The sequence below is a fragment of the Branchiostoma floridae genome, chromosome 17, assembly GCF_000003815.2.
Source record: "Branchiostoma floridae strain S238N-H82 chromosome 17, Bfl_VNyyK, whole genome shotgun sequence".
Lineage (NCBI taxonomy): Eukaryota > Metazoa > Chordata > Leptocardii > Amphioxiformes > Branchiostomatidae > Branchiostoma > Branchiostoma floridae.
This window is the reverse complement of record NC_049995.1, coordinates 12,141,178-12,164,916: the sequence shown is the minus strand read 5'-3', so window position 1 is coordinate 12,164,916 and position 23,739 is coordinate 12,141,178. Positions and strand designations below refer to the sequence as shown.

Below are 23,739 nucleotides of genomic sequence, written 5' to 3'. Positions count from 1 at the left end.
CACTGGAAGAAGAGCAGGGAGAAGAAGAAGAAGAAACAGAACCAGCACCAGTGGAAGAAACTGCAGAAGAGGAAACTCAGGAAGTAGAAGAACCTGAAACTGTGCAAGAGGAGAAACCCGTAGCAACTGAAGATGAGCCTGAGGAAGTTGCAGAGGCAGCAGATGCTCCTACTGAAGAACAGGACACTGAAGAACAAGACAAGGCTGAAGAACCTGAGGCAGCTGTTGAAGAGCTAGAAATGGTTGCAGAAGGACAGGAAGAAGTTGTAGAAGAAACTGAAGAAGCCGCGCCAGAGGCTGTAGAAGAACCTGCTCAAGACGTTGAAGTTGCTCAAGAAGTTGTTGAAGAACCAGAAGAAGCTGCCCAAGAAGTTGTAGAAGAAACGGAAGAAGCTGCACAAGAAGCTGTGGAAGAATCTGCACAAGAAGTTGTGGAAGAATCTGCACAAGAAGTTGTAGAGGAACCCGCACAAGAAGTTGTGGAAGAACCTGAACAAGAAGTTGTAGAGGAACCTGCACAAGAAGTTGAGGAACCTGCTCAAGAAGTTGTAGAGGAACCTGCACAAGAAGTTGTAGAAGAACCTGAACAAGAAGTTGTGGAAGAACCTGAACAAGAAGTTGTAGAAGAACCTGCACAAGAAGTTGTAGAGGAACCTGAACAAGAAGTTGTAGAGGAACCTGCACAAGAAGTTGTAGAGGAACCTGCACAAGAAGTTGTAGAGGAACCTGCACAAGAAGTTGTAGAGGAACCTGCACAAGAAGTTGTGCAAGAACCTGCACAAGATGTCAAAGAAGAGCTAGATCTTGATCTTGATCTTGATCTTGATTGGGTACTGGACAACGATGAACCTGCACAAGAAGCAGCTGAAGAGGAACCCAAGATACTTACTGAGGAGGTACCTGTTGAAGCACCTGTTGAAGACCCTGCACCAGCTGGTGAGGAACCAGAAGTAGCTGCGGAAGAACAAGAAGCTGCTGAAGATGTGAAAGAAGATCTTGAAGAGCCTGAAGATCCTGCTGAGGACGAGGAACCTGAAGTGTCTCAAGATGACATACAAGCAGATGCACCAGCTGAACAGGAACCAGTCGCAGCAGATGACCAAGATGTTGCTGAAGATAAAGGGGAGGACACCAAGGAGCAAGATGTAGAAGAAGAGAAAGAGCCTGAATTTGAAGTCGTTGAAGAAAATGTTGAAGTGCCTGCTGCAGAGGAGCCTGAAGTTGCTGCAGAAGCATCTGAGGAGGAACAGGAAGGTGTGGAGGAGCCCAGTGAAGAAGTAGCTCAAGAACCTGAAGTAGCCAAGGAGGAAGAAGCATCAGAAGAAACACAGGAGGAGCAAGAACCTGAGGCAGAAGCAGAGAAACCTGCCAGTGAAGATGGAGACGAACCTGAAGCAGTTGAGGATGAAGCTCAAGAACTTGAAGATACAAAAGAGGAAGTTCAAGAAGCATCAGAAGAAGCACAGCAGGAGCAAGAACCTGAGGGGGAGGCAGAGGAGCCTGTCAGCGAGGATACTGCCGAAGCTGATGAAGATGATAGCACCGATGAGACGGAGCAAGCTCCTGGTACAGTACCTGTTCTCCTCCAGCTAACTCTACAATCATCTAATCACAAGGAATTTAATGTGCAATCTTTTCCCAATAGATAAAAATCTATTTTTACTTAGGGTAATTTAGAGCATGTCATCTTTACCCCGCAGATAAATGTGAGCTTGTCAGTGTAAAATAACCAGCTCATAAATCATCAATTAACATTGGGCCATGACAATAAGGTGTAAATAAAAGCCATGATTGACTAACTGGATAATCTACAAATGATATTAAAAGATAGAATAAAAATATGATGAAAAGAACTACAAAAACAACTACCCCATACTTTGATGAGTACGGAGTTTTTTTGAGCATTTAAAATCTCCCAAATGAATGATACATAATATGATTGATGTTTGCGAATGTCTCATTGTCCCCACTCACCAATTATAGCCCCAACATGTCATATAGCCCCATGTCATCTACAATGTATGTGCAAATCAATATCCCCCAAATGCACATTGTTTGTATGGGACCATGTATTTTTGTTGCTTTTTGACCATCACCACGTTTCCATGGCAACGATACAGCAGAGGATGCTGAGGCAGTGGAGGAGGGAGACTTACCGGATGAAAATGCCATCGCAAAGGAGGAGCAAGCAAGGGGAGAAGATGGTAAAAATACATCACTTCATTCTACATGTACCCATCTCATTGTTATACAGTCATGTGCATTGTATACATGCATAAATGGTAAATCTTAGGATAAGTCTCAATTAGGTTTACTTTTACATTAAACAGTCTTTGGTAGTTGGACTTTTTGCTGGTCAAGATATCTATGACATACTTTGGTTTAGCAGACAGCTTTGCCATCAGTACTCATTATGTAACTATGATTGATTATGGTTTTGGAGGATAACAAATTTTGAATATGAAACCAGTAGTCTAAGATTGCTATAACTTAAGTATAATCTTTTATATGTACGTTTTGTGGTTTTACATATTAACACTAAATAAAAAGAGAAAGCATTTTCTAATGTCATTTTTACAACTAAGTCTTGTATTAAGGCCCATCTAGGACGAGCACGTGAATGCATTAAGAAGCATTCATACGTTTGTTACACCAGTTATACAGTCATAATGATAACTGAATTTCTGGTCATATAAAGGTGAGGAACAGGCAGTTCCAGAGGAAGCAGTGGCCGCCCCAGAAATCCCCCCTCCTCAAGTTACAGATGATGATGATGATGACGATGAAGACAGTAAGATGATTTCTTGATGAATTAATACATTTTTTGATAATTGTTTTTTTTAATGTTTCAGGCATTCTTCCACTAACAGCACAAAATAAGGACCTCTATCTGAAGACTTACACTAAGTTACTGTAGTGATATTATGACAATGATGTAGTATTCTAGACCTTGCATGGAAACAACCCATGGAATGCATAATTCTATAGTTTTAGTCTGACAGTAGAAAAAATGTACAACTACAAGAAATATGAAAAATATAAGTTAGAAACAATTATAGCAGTCAAGTACTTAATTATACCATTGAGTGCTTCTGATGTTTTTTTTTTTCATTTCTTCTTTTCTCATTTATTTCTAGTTCTAGACAACTTTATTGGAGGAAGAGATGATGATTACGATGATGAGGACAATGATAGTAAGATTTATTTTCAGTTATATAAATTAAGTGTTTATATTGCAGCCTGCATGATGACTAATGCCTGGCAATAAGATAAATTGTAGATTCCTTTTTTCAGTCAATAATAACTAAGTTTGTTGTCAATCTACAGTGATTTTGTTTGATATTCATGTATCTATTTTGCTACACACATTACCATGATGTAAGCAACACCATCACAGGACAAGGTACACACATAACAATGATGTCAGCAACACCATCACATCAAACAACACAACTTGTACACAGAGTACACACAAAGTGATAATGTCATTAAATTCTGATAGGTGATGCCCAAGATGATGAGCCAGAAACTGTGGAAGAGGAAAATCCTGAAGAACAGAAAGAAGAAGAAGAAGAAAGTAAGGAATCGACACCAACATCGTTTCACATTAAATTGTGACTTATGCATACAAGTAATCTGGAATAAACCAGTGCTTACCTGTTTCAGGATATGGTATCCCTAACATTTCAATAAATGTTTTGCTAGAAGTCCTTCTACAACCATTTTGTGATCCATTATCAAAGTTAAAATGTTTGTTGTACACTTTTTTTCCTAGAAGTAGAAGCAGAAACTGCACAGCAAGAGCCTGAAGAAGAAGATGATAACGATGTCATTGGTCAGCACATTTCCAACTTAAATAAAGACTGCAATTGCTCTACTTTTCTTTTATAATGTTTTCTGTTGTTTTGTCATCATTTTTTTAACATTGTAGTGTCACAATAGACCATAAATTAATCATAACATTGATTTGTCTGAAACAGAGGAAGAGAAAGCTTCCAATGAGGAACCTTCAGAAGCTCCATCTACAGAAGAGGCAGAAGAATCGGATGGTAATATGAAGGAGGAGGAGGATGGTACATAGCAATCCTCAATCAAGCATGTTTCAGACAATAAGGACTGCTCAGTGCACTGACTTTGTCTATGAACATAATGGTTGAAATTATGTTATGCATAGCTACATTATCTGAATTAAAGAGTTATCATATTAATCTCATAAGTTAATCTCTGTTTTGAATACAGATAAATGGGAACAATTTTTCTCTTTCCAGATAACTAACTACTGATGGGAATACACTGATTATTTTATACTTTGACTGACACTTAAATTACTAAACTAATTGCTCATTTTTGCAGGTAACTGTAAATTGATGCATTGCATGGTTACTACATGACATAGTATATTATACATGCAATACTAACCCACCATCGGAAACACTGTTTTGAGAGTTCTGCTTTTACTAATTCAACTATTTATCTTTTTCTCGACTAAGATGGTGCTGATTCTGAAGAGCCATCTGCAGGAGAAACTGAGGAGAAAAACAATGAGGAGGAAAATGATGATGATGATGAGGAGGAAGATGCAGATGATGACAGTAAGTCTTGTCTTTTTTTTACAAAAAGGCATAAGTCCAGGAATGTACTGAGCCTAAACCTTGCAAACAATCTCATGATTTCTTTCACTGTGCAAAACCGTCCTATAGGAGCTCAAGGTTGTCCATCGCCATTTAAACCAGTTATAGCATCCTGTAACACCATATAGTAACCGACAGATTCAAGTCTTACATGATCATTTATTAGCATGCACAATCCTGTACTCATGAATTGGGAGGGGTAGAATATTTCTAGGTTTCCTGTTTGGAGGTGTTTGCCATCTAGTTCTAGAGACGCTAGAAGCTTTTAGTCAGATGTGCTGGTATGGTAGCATTCATGGCCCAGTGTTTTCAAATAAATATACTTCTTCCATATCTGATCAAAAATTTAAACACTATGAGGGACATTCAAAAAGTTTGCTACCACACAAATCAGTCATTGACAATTGAAGAAGGTTCATTACTCACTTTCTGTGGTGTACCTTCATTTTTCTCTCATAGTCCACCAAAACTCTAATCTTGCCTACAGATCATTACACAATTGCATGATTAATCAAAAACATCTCATTAAGACACACCTCATAATCATTCATTCAATTTTTTTCAATCTTAGACGATGATCAAGAAGAAGATAATGAAGAAGCTACAAAGGATGAAGATGATGAAGAAGAAGAAGATGTTGATCCTGAAGAAAGCTTCAGACGTAAGGAGGACCAAGACCCTTCCTCATAGTACCTTCTGTCTTCTCATGCCATTGCAGCTGCAACAAGTTTACTGCTTTATCCTGATCACCCCTGAATTTGACATGAAACAGTCTTGTGTGTAGAAAAAATTGGTCAAAATGGATGATTCCATTTCATGGAGGGGTGTCAAGTATAGGGCAAGAAATCTGGGATTATCTTTGATGGGCATTTTGGGAAATCGCTGGCTGAAAAGGAACAAATCGCTGAAAAGTCGCAAATTTTCTGCTGAGCAGAGTTTTTTAACACCAGACATTTTTGGGTTTCTAGGCTTTTTGCTATTTAGTCTGGTTGGACATATTTGAGGGATGTTTAAGTGTGAAATGGTCATATGAAATTCCTTGATATTGCAAAAGTGCAGTCTTAGCAATATAAAATTTATGTTACAATTGAGTGACTTCTCATAGTTTGAAATGCACAAACATGTATTTCATATATTCTCATTAATTCATAACAGCAGTGTTGACTAGTTTACGCACAATTTTGCCATACGCTGCCAACGCACACTAACATTATCATATACCATGCTGCTACATTTTGTATTTACAACTAATATGTAATAACCACTGTATTAACAATATTAATGTGTCATTTAATTTTTCCATGTATATGTTATATAACAACATAGACTAGCACTTGTTTGTAATTAACATTTTTTAAATTCTTATTATTTGTTGTACTGATTTTAGTTCATATCATATCACATTGTAAATGACTTTTTACCCGAAGTATAATGCTTGGAGAAGTCCAAAGTTGGATGTTTTCTGTCATCTTTTTAGTATACATGATGGTCAATGTCTGAAATTCAACACTTTGCGTGTACTAACACACATATCGTACCCTGTCTCATGAAGTGAAATTTTAGTAAAACTTTCTCTGCATCTAGCGTTGAGCATGTTTCCATGCATGTTTTTTGATTGCACCACACAAAACTGACAATCCAAAAAATAATGTGCAAAATTGATGTACATATTCTGTCATCAAATGATCCTTTTAACAACTTGGTGTCAGCAATATTACATTAAAGTGAAAATTTGAAAAAAAATAGGTGCAGCTATCTGAATGTTTTTAATCTAATATGTAACAATTAGGAATTTTAAGGGGGAAAATACCTTTTTATCTCTTTTGATGCAATTGTATCAGTAGATAGCCTACAGTTGACCCAACCTGTGCCTTTTCTGTTTACAAATCTAAGTAAATAATATGAAAGGGGTGGGGCATGATTTCATGACTCTCACACTAAAATGCCTTCACCCCTCCGACCCCCCCACCCTCATAAAAGAAAAAAAAGAATACAGCCGAAGATACCTGATGTTTAATAGGTATCAAATTTGCATATTAGATAAGTATACTTAGATAAGTATACTAGATATTAGGTAAAAATAAAAACTATTAGGTAGTAGCTTTATCTGTTAGGCAAGATGCTGAATTTTGCAATAGTTCAACCACGCTGTACTGTGTCTGTATCATTTATAGAGTTATCACAAAAGCACAACTTTGGATGGTACAGATAGCCAGGCAAGACCAGGACAGCCTTTCAAAATTAACCCTGTACCAACATTTTTTAGATTGAAAAGAAAAATGCATTTGAGCATTGTATAAAATCATTTGATTTTTTTGATTTTGAACTGTCATGTTGACTGTATTTTTAGAAAGCAATTGCTTTGAATTCTAGATTTTTCAAATTTAAAGCATTTGATGACATATCAGTGGGAATTCCTATGCCCTTTCGTTACTGAATGATTTTGAATTGCAACAGAATGGCTAAAAGACGTACAGTCACAATGTGAATTTGCTCAGTACTTGTTCGCAACATTGTGAGTGTTTTAGTTGACAGAAGACAATTGTCCACCAGTGCAACATTTGTGTCACAACTTTGCAGCCAATAGATGTGAAGTTTTTTTAGTTGTGTGTTGGTCTGGTCTGGAAGTTGTATACTTTGATTTATACCATTTTGTAATTTTGTACTTTGTTTCACTTTTGGTCTCTTGAAATTATCTGTATCAATTTCCAATACCATATTTTGATTGAGTTTGTAAGTTACCTGTTTCATTTCATTGTGTATCTTCTCAGTAATAAAGACTTGGTGCCATTCAATTTTCACGCTTGTCAGACTGAATTATTTTCACTAAGTTTAATTTGGTAAGATTTTAACATAATTCCAGGCCAGATCAAGCAGACACCACAAACAACAAAAAGCTGACATGACTTTAAGACTTATTAGTCATAATGATTACTTAAGTTGTCATATTTTTCACACAACCTGATGAAAGTGCATGTTTACCTATAGAATTTGTAAAGGTAGCAAATGTAAAATGACACCCCTTTAAAAGGTACACATAACAGATTCATAAAAGATATGGTTGCAAAACAGTACAAAATTGTAGTTGTGCTTTTTACATGTACTTAAAAATGATCACATGAGCTCCCCCTAGTGTTAAACCTGGCACTGCAGAACAAAGATGTTACAAAAGCACCACCTGTTGCTGCCACGCGGTACGACAATCTGGGATTTTCCGGATGTGTTACAAGCGCCATCTTTCTCCCAACAGTGGTACTGCATGTTGATTTTTCACAAGCATGTTTTTTGCAACATGTCAACCACTGAATGAGGAATCACATTAGATATACACACATTGTGTCCATACTTGCTTTTATCAACAGACATTGTGACAGCCTCAAATTTCCCGCCAATCAAGGTTCAAGAAAGTGACAGCTCTGACAAGAATCAAGTCTACATGTGACCTTATGGCTTAAAAGTGGGATAGTTACGTAACCACTTGAGTAGGGCATGCTGCTTGTGTTTTGCTCTGACCAACCACTAGCATGTGTGCTAGTCTTACTCTCCAAGCAGAGGTTGAGTCGCGTAGATTTAGTAGTAGGCGCTTCTCATAAGTGAGTACTAAGTCTTGTTTCAAAGAGCATTGAATTGCATTTAAATCATTTGCAAAACTGAATGTCTTCTTTCACTTTCTTTCTTATTCCTTTGTTTTCTTCTTACACCTTGTCCCCACATGGTCTTGTCTTGTCATACTAACACGACATACTTGTACATTATTGGAAAATTAATTTGTTATCCATTGTAAACTGAAATGCATTGTTTGAGAGTACGAAGTAAATCATCATTTGCATGCTTTCTTGTAATGTGAAAGACTGCCTTGAATACCTTGCATGTTACATTGTACAAACAACAAACATGTAGAATGTACTTTTAATTTGAATTATGTAAGCAGAATAACTTGCTAAATGCATGGTTTGATTCTGTCCGTAACAGGGAAGGTAAAGAAAGTTAAGGAGTCAATCGCCAAGTCGAAAAAGAAGGAGGCCATCACCAACACTGAGGACAAGAAGATCCGTAAGGAGTTGGATGCAGCCGACAAACTCGTTGACGAGGTAAGAATTTCAACGTGTCATTAGAGAAAGCCATTCAGAAGTAGGACCCCCCCCCCCCCACAAGCAAACTCTATGTACTAGGGAATAATTATGGTCATTACTTTTTGTACATGTCTTTTAGTGGCCAGTAAGTTACATGCGACCCTGGACTTCTAATCCTTGACAGGTTCCGATGTTATTCCCATTGGAAAGGCACTTTACACCCATTCCCTCCCTCAACTCAGGTGTAAATGATTGCCTAGCTTTGGCTGTCCATTGTTAAAGGAGAGCCACACCACAAAAACTTGCAACATTTCTTGAAAATGGCCCTTCACGATGTGAGTCGATCAAATACATGTGTAAATCTGTCTGGCTATATAGCTTGTGTTAGGCAGTTTACAAAGACCAATGGAGGTCATATAGACAAGTTTTCTCGACAGAAACGATTTTCCCACCCAGCAGGGTGACTATGACTACAACTATGAAGATCAAATAAATCCAGATAGGAAGCCTGAATGTACTCTTCAGTATAAACCTGGTATGTTCCCTTAAGGCAGTTTACATAATTATGACAAGTTTTCTCAACAGAAACCAAATTTTCCCACCCAGGGTGACTATGATGCTGCCCTGAAGAAATACGACTCCCTGTTGGAGATATTCCCCGACAGTCCGCGGGCGCTGTTCGGCCGTGCACAGGCCGAGGATAAGGTGGCGGATAAATGGAAAAGCAATGAGTGGCTCCAAGCATGCATCGAAAGCTATGGCAAGGTAAGCTGCTTCAAAGATTGTGATTTACATGTACCCTAATGTACCAATATTGTTGTTTGATACTATATAGTCCAAAGAATGCCTGGCCAATGTTGTTTTGCTGATAAAGTTAATGATTAAAATTTAATTTGGTTATACCAACTGACAAACTGGTTAACTAGAATTTGATTTAGCATATTTGTGATATTTCTTCATTGATTGCTGTTTATGATCACTGTAAGTTAACTTTAAGCTAAGCCTTGATATTTACTAAAGTTTCCTCATACAACAATGCCTTATGATCGTACATTCTTGGGTTGAGTGGCAGTGATTAATATCTGAGTATCATGAATTGATGTGGCCTAAATCCACTTTTGAATCTTTGTTCTGTATAATATTATCTTTTCCATAGTTCTGTTTGATGCATTCTCTTTGGTTGCCATTAGGTAACAAATTTCTTTCCCTGTTCCTTACAGTAGGTTTCACCTTCATTTGCCTCCCTTCCAATTTATTTCAGGTCCCAACGCAAAAGAACTGTCCCAAAGAGCTGAAGAAACAGGCGCTACTTAGGCAAGCCAACCGACTCACCTTTTATGGTAGGCTTTTTGTTTTATACATTGTCATGTTGTAATTTTTTTATGTCATACCTGTGACCAGAAAACGTTCCATACGGGTGTTCCCGACCGTGTGATAACTTTCCGTATCACACAGGTTCTAAGTTGTATCACACAGGCTTCCTTTGAGTAAATCAAACTATTTCGAATGGGCAGAATATGGCATGGTTGAAAATTCGAATACCGGATTCGGACGTTAGAATTGCTGTTGTTACAATCCTTTGTTCAAGGACACAACATTTTTTCAACTTCTGGTGCATTTCTTATCGAAATTATGTGTTTTCTCAGGTGAGTATGACATAAATAAAATACAACATGGTGTATTCCGTATCACCCGAGGTACCAACCCGACCGCGGGAAGGATCGCCCAGAAATATTCACAGTAGTGTTCCTGCTTTAAATTTATAAACTTTAAGTCATAATATGATAAATTATTTAATATCATTTATTACCATCATGGTTGTTGGTAAGGATGTTAAATTGCATTGAGACAAACACTCCCCACAAATTTTATATTTCGTACATATTATATTACCATATGACACCTTTTCAAAAGTTACTTGCATGCTACTATACATGTAGGTGTGTGCATTTACAAGACTTAGAGGTCTGGAAGTTGTCAACTAGAAGCAAATTTAAAGTCTTTCTCCACAGAATGTTGTTTGTTGAATGTTGATACTGTTCAGCAGAAGCATATTGTTAAGCTAATTGTGGATCTGAATAAAGTCAAAGTCAAAGAAGTTACTCGCACAACAGATTACCGCACACTTCTGTTAATTGCACGGAATCCCCAAATCCCAAACCGATGCTGGATAACTTTGCATTGTTGCACAACCCAGATTTGTTGCATGAAATACCCACTGGCAAAAGGGGTGTGCAATTTTACAACAGTTCTACGGCGTATTTGCAATTCAGGAACATGTCAAGTGTGTAACTTGATACTGAATAGATCTATATGCTGATAAAAAGCTTGCAATTCAGTATGACTTTGCTCAGATTCAATAGTCCTGAAAAACATTGACTGTGTGGTTTTTCAGAATAGGACAATCGGTCACGACCAGCCGTCCCTGTGTTGCCATGGCAACGGCCATCGGCTTGTCCATGTCGGTCGCGATGTGTTCGAGGAATCTGCCTGTCCTGTCAAACATCTCCACGCGCATGTTCCCGCTGTCCGCCACGATGATGTTACCCGCCCTGTCGGTACAGATGCCGCAGGGATGCCACAGCTGTTTACCGCTTCCCTCGCCCTTGAACTTGAAGCGGAACTTTCCGTTCTTGTTGTAGACGTAGATGCAGTGGTTGTGAAAGTCGGACACGAGAATGTTCCCCTCCCCGTCCACGGTGATGTACTGAAGGCGCTTCATCCCCTGACGCTGTCCCACGGTTTTTACAAGCTTCCCATCAGACCTGAACACTTGAACTTCACCATGTCGGAGGATGAAGCCTGCAGTGTGTGTGATGAGAACATGGTTCCATCTGGTGTCCACAGCAACTCCTCTTCTCCAGTCTGACTTCTCTAGCTCAATCTTTCTCAGCGCCCTTCCCTGTTTGTTGTACTGCACAGCAAAGTGCCCAGTCTCTGTCTCTCCCACCACCCACAGGTTCCCATTCCCGTCCATTGCTACATCCATGGGTTCCATGTCCCGTTCATCAGGAACGACTGTCGGGAACTGGTGGACAAACGTCCCCTGCAGGGTGAAGACTTGGATTCTCTGGTTCCCCTTGTCTGCTACAAAGATCTCCCCTTCATCTGACACTGCGACCCCAAGTGACCCCTTGAACTGTCCGGTGCCTGAACCCTGACCTCCAAAGGTGCAGCACTTCTGAAACCCCTGCTTCTCTTCCCTATGGTTGCCCTGGCGCTGACTATTGCCCCCCACTGCAACTTTACTGGATGTGTACGCTGCTAGGATTGATTCAAATGGAAGAGTCTGGGTCGCTTTATTCTTCTTACCATAGTGATGCCCTGTGCTCCCCACTCCACTACTACTAGTTGCAGGAGGTGCTGGGATCGGTGAAGATGGAAGAGACTGGAACAATCGCCTTTGGTTTCTATGGTGATGACCTCTGCCCAAAGCTGCCTCATCAGCAGTGGCAGGCTCCTCAAGGATTGGAGAAGACTGAAAAAGTGGGTCTGAATGTCTTCGGTCAATACTTCTATTAGGCACTTCTAGTGATGCAGTAGATGGGAGAGACAGGACTGATTGTCTGTGGTTTCTACGGTGATGACCTCTGCCCTTTGCTGCTTCATTACTAGATGATGAAAATGCTGCTGGGATTGGTGCAGGTGCTGCTTGGATTGGTGCAGATGGGAGAGACTGGACCCTCACATGTCCTAACACCGGTACGGCGGTGTCCGCAGTGTACATTGGCTCAAAGACAGCAGGGTGGGTGCGCACTGGAGTTGGTGCTGCTTTTCGTCTGTACTTTTCTATTGCCTTCGTCAGAATGGACTCCTGACCAAGAAACTCAACCCCTCCCTGCTCCATTTCTTTCTCCGCTTGATCGCAGGCAGCGGACAGTTCGTTGAAGTCTGTCAGCACTATTTCTCTACCACTTTGCATCGTGGCTAAATTTTTTCGGCTATTTTGTTCAGATTCAGACAAGAGCTGTTCTCTCCTCTCGATGAGTTTCTGCAGCATCTGGTTGTAGGCTTGGTGGATGCTCTTGTCTGTCTGCTGTTTCTGTTCATTCAGGGTTTTCTCTTTTTCCCTCAGACTTCTGATGAAGCTGCAGTAGCTTTCCAGAATGTGCCTTCCCTCTGTGATCAAGGCCTGGACTGTAGACCTCTTTTCCTGAGCAGCTTGGTTAACTGTTGTTGTACGGTGGTTGTTATGCGTCTCCTCTAGACACAGTTCACAAACCGGCTTCTGACATTGTGTGCAGTAAAGTTTTAGAGTGTTTGAGATATGAATGCCGCACCTTTTCTCAGACTTGGGTTGTTCTGTACTCTCTGTGTGCTGGAGTTTCTCGCACAAACTTGTAACCAAGTGGTTGTCAGGGAAACCCGCGACCCCATCGGGTGGCAAACTGACCTCGAGACGACAGTTTGGGCACTGGAAAGGCACTCTGACCTCAGCATGGTCCCGTTGACAGTCCTGACAGAAGGTGTGCTGACAGGGAAGCGCTTTCGGACGGATGAACAGGTCCAAGCAGATACTGCAGGTCAGCTCTTCCCGGATCTGTTCTTGGAAGCTGGAGGATGGAGTCGTCGCTCTATCTTTTACAGTTATCTGTGTGATTTCCACTGGCTCCGAGTGCGATGGTGCGGACCCCATGATTTAACTTCTCGCCAATGTGGCTGTCCTGAATCCGGTTAAGGTTATGACCATGCATGGTGACCACAATATTGTTTGTTCAGGTCAGGCCAAACCCCTGACAACTGTATAATTCACATTACTATAGTCCCTGCAACATGCTTGCAACTATTTAACATATATCCTTGACTTGCATGTACATTGTATTTACGCCCACTACAGTGTAGTTGCTAACATGCAGAAACAGATGTACTAAGTAAAAGTTAAACCAACAATATCATCCGAGGATGGCGCTGTATGAAAAATGGCCAGAAATTTAACCACTTACAATCTTCACCTCTACGTCATCAGGGCTCGAAATACCACCTGCATATGCAGGTTAGTGCAGATAAAATTGGAGCTGTGCAGGTATTTCTGGTGTCTACCTGCACCTAACCTGCACTGGTCCATGTACAGGATTTTATACATAAAATGTCCTATGATGTAGGTTTATGTGGATTGTTATTTATAATAGCTGCATTGGCTGATACCAACTATAAAATACAGAAGAAGAAATAGCAATGGTTCCTGAACAATGTTAGTATGATTCATACTTCCTAAATTCAGAGTGGTGCAGGTAAAATTTGTCTGGTGCAGGTAATTTTTAATGTTACCTGCACCAGTGCAGGTATGCAGAAAAAATGGATTTCGAGCCCTGGTCATGATCACGTGCAGTGTCTGACAGACGTTGGTGTTAAATCGTTATTTTGTCAAACATGTCAGGACACGGTGATTGATTACAAGGTTTGCTTCAAGGTTTGCTTCTTTTCCAAGCCTAATGTTATTTAAAGCAGGTGTTTCACCAAGGCAGCAAGGCAGACCATTTTGGGACCAAAGTCCTGTTGAGACTAAGTGCACATGAATAATATTGTACTACATTAAACCAAAATATTTAATGCTGAGTGCTAAGCAGAGAAAGCAGTGTGTATACCATTTTTAAAGTTTGGGACCAGACTCATGACCTTAGCGAGTGCATGCCAAATGCTCTACCCACTTAACCTTTGCACCCCATAGTAAGTGATCATGTTAAATTAATTAATTTATTATTTTAGAAGTATTATAGAATCCGATGTTCTATTTGATACAAGTCTATGTAAATGACTGTGTGCCCTTACATAGTATTATTTTGTAGACGTCCTTTGCCTGGAAAAATTGGCATCTTATTTGCCTCTGTCCGATGTAATTAGCCGAGTGGGTAGAGTGCTGGCCTTCTAGGTCGTGAGTTCGATCCCCGGCTGAGTCATACCAAAGACTTAAAAAATGGTACATTCTACTTTCCTTGCTCAGCACTCAGCATTCAGGAATGAGTACGGTGGAAATTGAACACACACCACTACCAGTAGACTAGCTCCCTGCTGTAGTGATTACACAAAGCTGTGTGACCCAGGGCTACTGAAACAGAGATGGTGCTGCCCTATGCACCATCAGGCGTGGGAATTAGGACTTTGACTTGACTTTAGTTTCGTGTATTTTGCAGGTAAGCTTCGCCAGGCAGTGAAAACCATGGGTCGTCTGAACGAGATGGTGCCGGGAGAACCGGAAATCCTCAACCAGCTGGGCGTGTCATACCTCATGGTGGGGAACAACAACGCTGCCAAGAGGATATTTGGAGAGGTAGGGCGTGGGCTTCTAGCACCCAAGGTCGTCTTTTCTAGGCAAAGGTAGTTTACATGATATACCAGGGCTCTAGCCAGCGTCCGTTTTTCCGTCAATTGACAGAAATTTGCTGCGTGTGACGGAAAAATTTTAAAACCAATCCGTCAACTTTGACGGAAAAAAATCTGATAAAAGCTCCTTGGTGGAAGCTACAGGCTGCTTGGGGACGCCGTCCACGGCCGTAAAAGCCACACACTGTTTGTTTTGCTATTGTTATGATTGTTGACAATGTGTGTCGGTGCCCTTTTGCATACGATAATCTCATTAAAACCCGTTTTTCAAGGTCTCAGATCAGTCTCTCTAACTCCTGGAATAGTGTTTTCGCGACAATGGGAATTGGCTGACGAAAAAAAATTCGAGCTGGCTAGACCCCTGCGATATACCCACCATAACGGTGGTGTGACGTCCACTGAACCTCTTCAGCTTATCTGTCAAAAAGTGTGCCCAAAACACAGTCACACGGATTTGGTGTGCCATCGTGCCAACATCTGCACATTTGCCTTAAGCCTCCACCAGGCCTTCCTATATGGGGGTGCAGGAATTGAACTGAAAAATTGGCCACGCTCAAGTCCATGTTTACCGCTCCGCTGGCCAACGCCTCTGGTAGCAAAACTTCCCTGGCAAGTTATTCCAAAAGCCATCATTTTTTCTATTTTCATTAGTTTAATTTCTAGTTAGTAATACACTGTATCTGCTATGTACAGGTGATACAGATTCGGCCTGAAGATGGGTTTGCCAAGGTGCACCTGGGGTTCATCCTAAAGACAGAGACGAGATCATGTTAACTTTTGCCAAGCAATAGTTTTCTCAACACTGTTTTAATTTGTTTTGTACAGGTGATTCAGATTCGGCCTGAAGATGGGTTTGTACAGGTACACCTGGGTTTCTTCCTGAAGACAGAGACAAAATATTAAATTTTGCCAAACAATAACCTCTGTGTCAGGGATCCCAACAGCATTATAATCAAATAATGGATACTACTACTACCGATTGTCATCAGTTTTCTTAACACTGTTTTTGTTTTGTACAGGTGATTCAGATTCGGCCTGAAGATGGGTTTGCGAAGGTTCACCTGGGCTTCATCCTGAAGACAGAGACTCGGTATGACGAGGCGATCCCCCTGCTGAGGGAGGGTATCCAGACTGAGGAGGAGGGGACCATCGATGGGAGGTTCTTCTTCCACCTGGGGGATGCTCTGTACAGGATGGGGAACCCAGAGGAGGTTGGTACATGTACTCTAAGACTTGATGGATGGATGGATGGATGGATGGATGGATGAGTAATTGAGTGAGTGAGTGAGGAGGAGGAGGAGGAGGGGACCATCGACGGAAGGTTCTTCTTTCACCTGGGAGATGTTTTGTACAGAATGGGGAACCCAGAGGAGGTCGGTACTTAGGAAGAGTGAGTGAATGAATGAATGAATGAATGCTGCTGAGGGAGGGCATCCAGACGGAGGAGGAGGGGACCATCAATGGAAGGTTCTTCTTCCACCTGGGGGATGCTCTGTACAGGATGGGGGATCCAGAGGAGGTCTGTAATCTTGATGGATGGATGCCCGGATTGGATGGAAATCACTGAATGAATGAGTGATTGATTGATTTTATTGCACAACAAAAGGCAGGTTCTTCTTCCACCTGGGGGATGCTCTGTACAGGATGGGGAACCCGGAGGAGGTCGGTATTCGAGAATGGGTGAAGGAGTGAGTGAGTGAGTGAGTGAGTGAGTGAGTGAGTGAGTGAGTGAGTGAGTGAGTGAATGAATGAATGAATGAATGAATGAATGAATGAATAAATGCTGCTGAGGGAGGGCATTCAGACAGAGGAGGAGGGGACCATCGACAGAAGGTTCCTGGGAGATGCTCTGTACAGAATGGGAAACCCAGAGGAGGTCAGTACTCAAGAAGGTTGAATGAATGAATGAATGAGTGAGTGAGTGAGTGAGTGAGTGAGTGAATGAATGAATGAATGCTGCTGAGGGAGGGTATCCAAACTGAGGAGGAGGGGACCATCGATGGGAGGTTCTTCTTTCACCTGGGGGTAATTGAGTGAGTGAATGAATGAATCCTGCTGAGGGAGGGCATTCAGACAGGAGGAGGGGACCATCGACAGAAGGTTCTTCTTCCACCTGGGGGATGCTCTGTACAGGATGGGGAACCCGGAAGAGGTCGGTATTCGAGAATGTTCGCACAGTCACCATCCTTTGCCTGAGTTACACAGTAGACAGGTGTATACTTGATTTTTTCCTTCCTGACACTTTTTAACAATTGCTTACGTCATGACATTGTGTCCGAAAGGCTATCCTGTAACCTACCTAAGGTGATTGCTAAGTTGAGTACAGAGAAAGATTTCAGTCTAGGATATGATGCACCAGACATTTTTGCCGTTTTACCTTTAGTTTTTTTTTTTTTGTCTGGAGTGCCTCTCTACATTTTATTCAATCTATATTCACCCGCATTGTTCTTAGGCAAAGTATTGGTATAAGAGTGGTGCGGATCGTGGTCTGTTTGCCTCCATGTACCAGCGCTCGCTCTACAACGAGCCCAACCTCCGAGCTCAGCCCTTCTGGACTCCACAGGACGGCGGAAACGATTTCATCCGCGCTGTCAAGGTATACATGGGTGCCTGTTTACTGTCTCTGCTTTGTTTAATGATCTTTTATTTGTAATGTGTGATTTAATGAAAAGAAAGCATTGAAGTGCAGACAAAATTACCTATTCAGTGGTCTCCTACTCGCACGCCATGTGACAAAAGCCCTAACTTTGATAGTCAGCTACAAGTACAATTACCAAGTTGCTGTATTCGATCAGAAAACTCACAGTAGCTTCACTTTTTATTCCTGTTTAACTGCTTTGTTTGATGCTCTTTTATTTGAATGTACCGTTTACTGTTAAACTAATTACACAAAGCGTAGCACACCATGGTATCGTACTAGATACTGCATTTGCCTAAAGCAATGTTAAACGTTGGCTAGGTTCTCTTATGCCAGGAAGGCGAGTTTGTTGAGGAAGGGAGTTTGCTGTGGAAAGGAGTTTGCCCCGTCTTGAGAACCTAATAGTAGCCAACGTTGAAAATTGCGAACCAGCGCCCCCTCCCCCTAAAATAAAAACCAGCCCCATTCAAAGATTGCAACCGAGACTAGATGAAAAGACCTTCTCTTCTGTTGTCAGTCCATTTTTTTTCAGGGTCATCCTAATGGATTTTTCTAATAATTGTATACTGACCAATTATTTTTTTACACTTGACACAGAGACTAGAGTTGAACTGGGAAGTGATTCGAGACGAGGGTTTGAAGAACATGGATGCTGAAAAGGGAGTCTTTTTACCGGAGGAAGAAAACCTGAAGAACACAGGCGACTGGAAACAGTTCACACTATATCAGAGAGGTAATCATTTTATATTGGGTATACTCATCAATAATCATTGATTGTCATGACTGATATCCATTATTATCTCCAATTTACCATTTCCCTGCAGAGTACATGTAGTTTGGCATCAGTTGAATATTAGAGAAAAGATGGCATTTGAAACAGGCTGTCTCCAATGTTTTTTTCGTCCCACTCATTGTTTGGGAGCCCATGTTGTTGATTTTCCTTGTTAAACGTGTAATTTTAAGCTCGTGAAAATAGATTGTCAACAGTTTCATGTCATGAAGTTCAGATTTTTTGGGACAGATGGGGCGATAGTTTTTCTGTCCCAACAAGCAAATTTCAGTCCCGGACAGGTCCTGGAGACGGCACTGCATTTGAATTTAGTAACATTCGGTGAGATGCAAACATTACAACCCAAATAGTACCTGGGCTATGTTACAGTTACTGTAAAACTTGCCACCTCACCTACAGTGTGTATATGTCTTTTGATCTTTTTGTTTCCTTACACTGTTTATCCCTTTCTGTTGCTACTGTGTTTAGGCCAGAAGCAGGAAGCCAACTGTAACAGAGCACCACACACGTGTTCTATTATCAGCAACATCAAAGATGCTACCGGCTGTAAAAGGGGACAGGTATGCAGAAATTATTTATTTATGATTCATAATCATCAATGTACACAATACAATCCCACGCTGACAGTGAATTGACTTGTACATACATGTACATGAATAGTATTACAATCCGTACATTAAATACATTGTAGGCCTGTTGGTAGTTGGATAGTTTTGCTGTTTTAAATCACGCAATGTTTATTTGATGACAGATATTTGACATATTGTAAAACACTGACTTGGAAACCTTTTATATGAGACAATCCTCTTCAAGCCAGCTGTACCTGTCCAAATTGGTCCCTTATTTGTCCAGCCCCCAAGTTGTCCATCCACAAGGTTTCACTTGTTGTGTTATGAAAGTGATAAATTGTATCTCTCTTGAATGAACTCACCGGTACACTGGCTGAGTGGGTAGAATGTTTGCCTTGCATTCAATAGGTTGTGAGTTTGATCCCTGGCCAGAAACTTAAAAAATGGTACATGCCGCTTTCTCTGCTTAGCACTAATGAGTATAGGAGTTACTAAACACACATCACTACCAGCGGGCTTGCCCCCTACTGTAGTGGCTTGCACAAATGTGTGGCCCACGGGCTACAGATATGGAGATGGGTGCCACCCCTAAGCATCTGTTACAGGTAACAGTTTAAGATGCACAAGCAACGTTAACTTTCAGTGAGGTACCACCATGTGACAACTGTACGTTCTAAGTTTGTTTGATCTATGTTTTCACATTTTTTCTCCCCACAGATAAAGTACTCCATCATGCAGCCGGGTACCCACGTGTGGCCGCACACAGGTCCCACCAACTGCAGGTTACGGATGCATCTGGGACTGGTCATACCAAAGAACGGCACCAGGCTACGGGTGGCGGATGACATAAAGTAAGGACACAAAGTTTATTGTTTCAATCCTTATTCTCCTCTTTGCAAGTTTTCTGCCTATTTCACAGACTGGTACACACACCTTTACTTTAGGGTAGTGATCTCAGTGAAGGAGAAGCCACAAATGATTAGGGATGGGTCAGAGGGCAAATGGGGTCAAAGGGATTAGCATTAGGGTAGGGGGTCACGTGACTTGTCCACTCAGCTGACTGAAAAGTAACGTGACTTCTTTTCTGCATGATGTAAGCAGTAACCTGATAGGGGAAAGACATTCTGCAGTTTCTAAATAGTATATCAGACATTGTTAAATCTTTTTATTTACTAGGCACATTGTTAAACCAAGGAGGGTAATATATATTAACTTCCTTGGTTAAACCTTTTTAACATTTAGGCCTACTTTTAACTACTAGTAGGGAGCAATTGCTGGGCAAACATACAGCACCTTACCTTAGCACCTTCTTTCCTCCCAGGCGTTTGAGGCACATTGGGCAGTCCATACTGTAACAGTGGCCAACTTTCATTTGCTCGCACTCGATTTCTTCCTTCAAATAAATATGATGTCTATACATTGTAAGTTGTAAAACCAAAATCTATCCAGTAACTGTTTTCTTGTGTACTACTGGCTATGCAAAACCAACAAAGACCCGTCATGCTAAAGTGACAACTAAAGATGTGCACTTCTTGTGTTTCAGAACGTGGGAAGAAGGAAAAGTCATCATCTTCGACGACTCCTTTGAGCACGAGGTCTGGCAGGAGGCCGATTCCTACCGCATGATCCTCATCATTGACATGTGGCACCCAGACCTATCCGACAAACAGAAGAAAACTCTCACAGCCATCTAAGATCATAGCTTTGCGATTGTTTTACTTAATGTTAAAGGCTAACCTTAAGTACTGCATACTTTCCATATTGTTCTGTCCATGGTGCTGAATACTTTCCATATTGTTATTGACAGTTATGGATACGAAGATTGACAAGTTAGCTTAAAGGATGTTTGTCTTTACTTTTTAGATAGTTGATTCGATGTATAGAGTTACAATCTAGATGTTAATCTTAATGATACCCTGTAAATGTTGAAATTTTCATGGTGGTTTGTTCTCCATTTTTGCCACAACCTCTTCACAGTGATCTCAAAACTGCCGCATAAAAACTATTGTTCTGTTTTCTGCTTGCTACCACATTGTTTCAAATGCAAAAAAAAATTAAAACCACTGCAAGCATTCCATTTTCTCCCTACTACCTTTTATATTATAAGTACATGTACTAAATTGGAAAATATATTGTACACACACCATGTACTTTAAGGCATTTACAGTATTTGGTTTCTACTGTATGGTAGAAAATACCCGCCTGTATAGATTTTTTTTTAAACAGCTACAATGTGACAATCCACCGCTAATTTGAGTGTTATGCCTGCTTTGTTCTGGAAATATGCATGATGTTTTGTACAATGTACAAAGTGCTGTTAGTTACATGTACATGTATAGTACATAATATTATTCTAATGTTCGATACTGTGCAATTTTGTTAGTACTTTTGCATATCTGTTAGGTTTATTACTTTTATTAATGTCTAAATGGAGCTGCTAGATACCTGTACGTGTAGGTCAGCATTGAATTAACATTTAACCTTTATCATAATTATATTTATTTAAGTTTACTAACCTGTTTCTAACTCAATTTTGCTGTCAAAGAGAAAATACTGTTCCTTGTCTTTTATGACCCTAAGTGTCGAGTATGATTTTAAAATGATATTGATCAAGCCATTCCATTTTTTATGTGTCGCTACTAACGTGTTATGTATTGCAAAAAGCTTCACCATTGTTTGCCTATTGATGTATATTAAGATGTGTGTTGAGCGAATTTTGTTGTTTTGTTGCTATTTTAATCTCTCAATTTTCATATACTTACAATCATACAGTTACTGTATAGTCTGCAAATAATAGAGACAGCTGTACTTACCTTACGAAATTACACAAAGCAAAAACAAAAATGTGATATTTTTATGACACAGATTCATCTCTGCACAGCAGAAAGTAGTAAGCATACTTTTCCGTAACTTTTGAATTCATGCAAAAAAGTTGCTCCTGCTGCATTATGTGTCATGTGCCATTCATTTCTTGGCTAATTTTGATCGTGTCCGTTTCCATTCCTGCTGTTTGACTCTTTGAGTTTATAACTTTGTGCCAAAATGCTACCCAGCGCGGGAATTTCACTGGATTTCAACAAATTGTGCCAGGCTTCCCAAACCACTGCAAATCACAATTTGTGCCCTGAAATTGCAATTTTTTTAGGTTAAATATTCTCTGCATTTTCTCTGCAGTTGGGCGCAGTGCAGTGAGATGCTCGCTTTAGCTTACAAAGGAGAAATTGTGAAAAAGTGACCCACCCAAAACCCGAAATACAATTGTGGATTGAAACTATTTTTGTATCTAAATAGTTCCAGTCAGTCAGCTTTGAATTCGATGTTACTCAATGTATTTATTATGACCTGCACAAGGAAACTACATTAATTTTATATCATTCTTTACATCAAGTAAATTTCACCAACTTTCAAAAGACTTAGTTTTTTTTAAAAATCAAGTACTTGTATCATGACTGTACAAACTGTACAATTATGTATTTTTATACACAGGTGTGAAAAATTTCCAGTATTGCTTAACATATCAATACTAAAATGATATACCTACAAGTCGATAATGGTACTGGACCTCACAAGTTGGCAATACGGGCAATAACATAAATGTACACCAATGTTGTACATAAATGTATAATCTGTATGGAGCTATTCAAATAATACATGTGCATTCTTGCTTTCTATGAACTGTACTTACAGCAAATAATAACATTCTTTGCCTGTCATTGTAATGTTGAATCGTCATTAAAAATGATGTATTAAACTGACATGTAAATGAATTGAAGTGTTTTGATATACAATAATTATTGTATTTTCCACTTGCTAGGAACTTGTTGGAACAAGACATTTTTGTTGGCATCCATCTGTCTCGGAAGACAATGGTAGGCAGACAGGTACTCATTTACACCAGATCATGAGTTAAGCGAGGAAAATCGTGTAAAGTGCCTTTCCCAAGGGCACAAGATCGGTGACGCGTCAGCCAGATTCAAGCTCAGGCCCAATGCGCTGCTGATTGCTCCACGCGATCTCACTGGAACAAGATATCCTCTAGTATATAATGATGACAAGGAAAAAGCTAAGTTTTACAGATATTACGTTTAGACTCAGAAACTCTGTGTTCTAGTCAAAGACTTATAGCAGCGCTGGCTGTTATTAAGTTTCCCAGAGGAAAACATACTAATATTGTTTCTATCCAAACATTTTCATATTCCAAACTAAGAACAAAAATGGAAGTTGTAACATGTGATCCACGTTTCCAGCTTTTTGATTGGCCGAAAGTCTGACTTTCTCTGGGATATGTCAGATTCATGTAATCAAAAAGGTTGCTACGATGAACATTTAGCGGTCGACTAGTGACCCTTAAAACCGCTTGAAAACATTCTGTATTTTCACGAAAATGTTGTCTCTCTAGTTTCTTGTAGAGTTACATTATATATAATACGGAGACTACAAACGATGCTTCTCGTTGCATAGACATGCGTTTAATCTTGTGTTACATCAGATTCTGTATCGCACACATGATCAAAGATTAAGACTAAGTGTAAACTCCATTGTATAATTATATCTGAAACAGCCATTTTCTTTTAACAATGTTTATTAATTAATTTGATGAAGGGATATCTAAAACAAAAAACACAAAAAAGCTAGACAGTCACAGCATTGTAGAGAGCTAGAATTTTTAGTATTCTGTAAGTGAACCATAAGTTTTGACACTTCCAACATAGATTTA

General features: G+C 40.1%; 2 protein-coding genes across 2 annotated transcripts in view; one reads left to right on the top strand and one right to left on the bottom strand.

Annotated features, from left to right (window-relative positions):
* LOC118405073 (titin-like) overlaps nt 1-22,777 on the top strand; it is a 48,842-nt gene extending 26,065 nt beyond the window's left edge. The window contains exons 10-27 of the mRNA XM_035804475.1: nt 2,121-2,204; nt 2,699-2,791; nt 3,138-3,194; nt 3,503-3,577; nt 3,776-3,835; nt 3,981-4,073; nt 4,491-4,592; nt 5,203-5,292; nt 8,604-8,722; nt 9,311-9,469; nt 9,966-10,044; nt 14,836-14,972; nt 16,045-16,236; nt 17,478-17,621; nt 18,261-18,396; nt 18,922-19,013; nt 19,740-19,873; nt 20,566-22,777. Coding sequence (XP_035660368.1) covers nt 2,121-2,204; nt 2,699-2,791; nt 3,138-3,194; nt 3,503-3,577; nt 3,776-3,835; nt 3,981-4,073; nt 4,491-4,592; nt 5,203-5,292; nt 8,604-8,722; nt 9,311-9,469; nt 9,966-10,044; nt 14,836-14,972; nt 16,045-16,236; nt 17,478-17,621; nt 18,261-18,396; nt 18,922-19,013; nt 19,740-19,873; nt 20,566-20,716 — 1,997 coding nt within the window. The 3' untranslated portion in view covers nt 20,717-22,777. The remainder of the gene's footprint in view (nt 1-2,120; nt 2,205-2,698; nt 2,792-3,137; nt 3,195-3,502; nt 3,578-3,775; nt 3,836-3,980; nt 4,074-4,490; nt 4,593-5,202; nt 5,293-8,603; nt 8,723-9,310; nt 9,470-9,965; nt 10,045-14,835; nt 14,973-16,044; nt 16,237-17,477; nt 17,622-18,260; nt 18,397-18,921; nt 19,014-19,739; nt 19,874-20,565) is intronic.
* LOC118404707 (tripartite motif-containing protein 3-like) lies at nt 10,989-13,649 on the bottom strand. The gene has a single exon (XM_035803973.1). It carries the CDS (start codon nt 13,338-13,340, stop codon nt 11,061-11,063), a length of 2,280 nt encoding a protein of 759 aa, XP_035659866.1. The 5' UTR covers nt 13,341-13,649; the 3' UTR covers nt 10,989-11,060.
* Nucleotides 22,778-23,739: the final 962 nt, after the last annotated feature.

Bases quoted from the DNA above. Each gene is read 5' to 3' on its own strand.
- LOC118404707 (XM_035803973.1), bottom strand. From the start codon at position 13,340: ATGGGGTCCGCACCATCGCACTCGGAGCCAGTGGAAATCACACAGATA.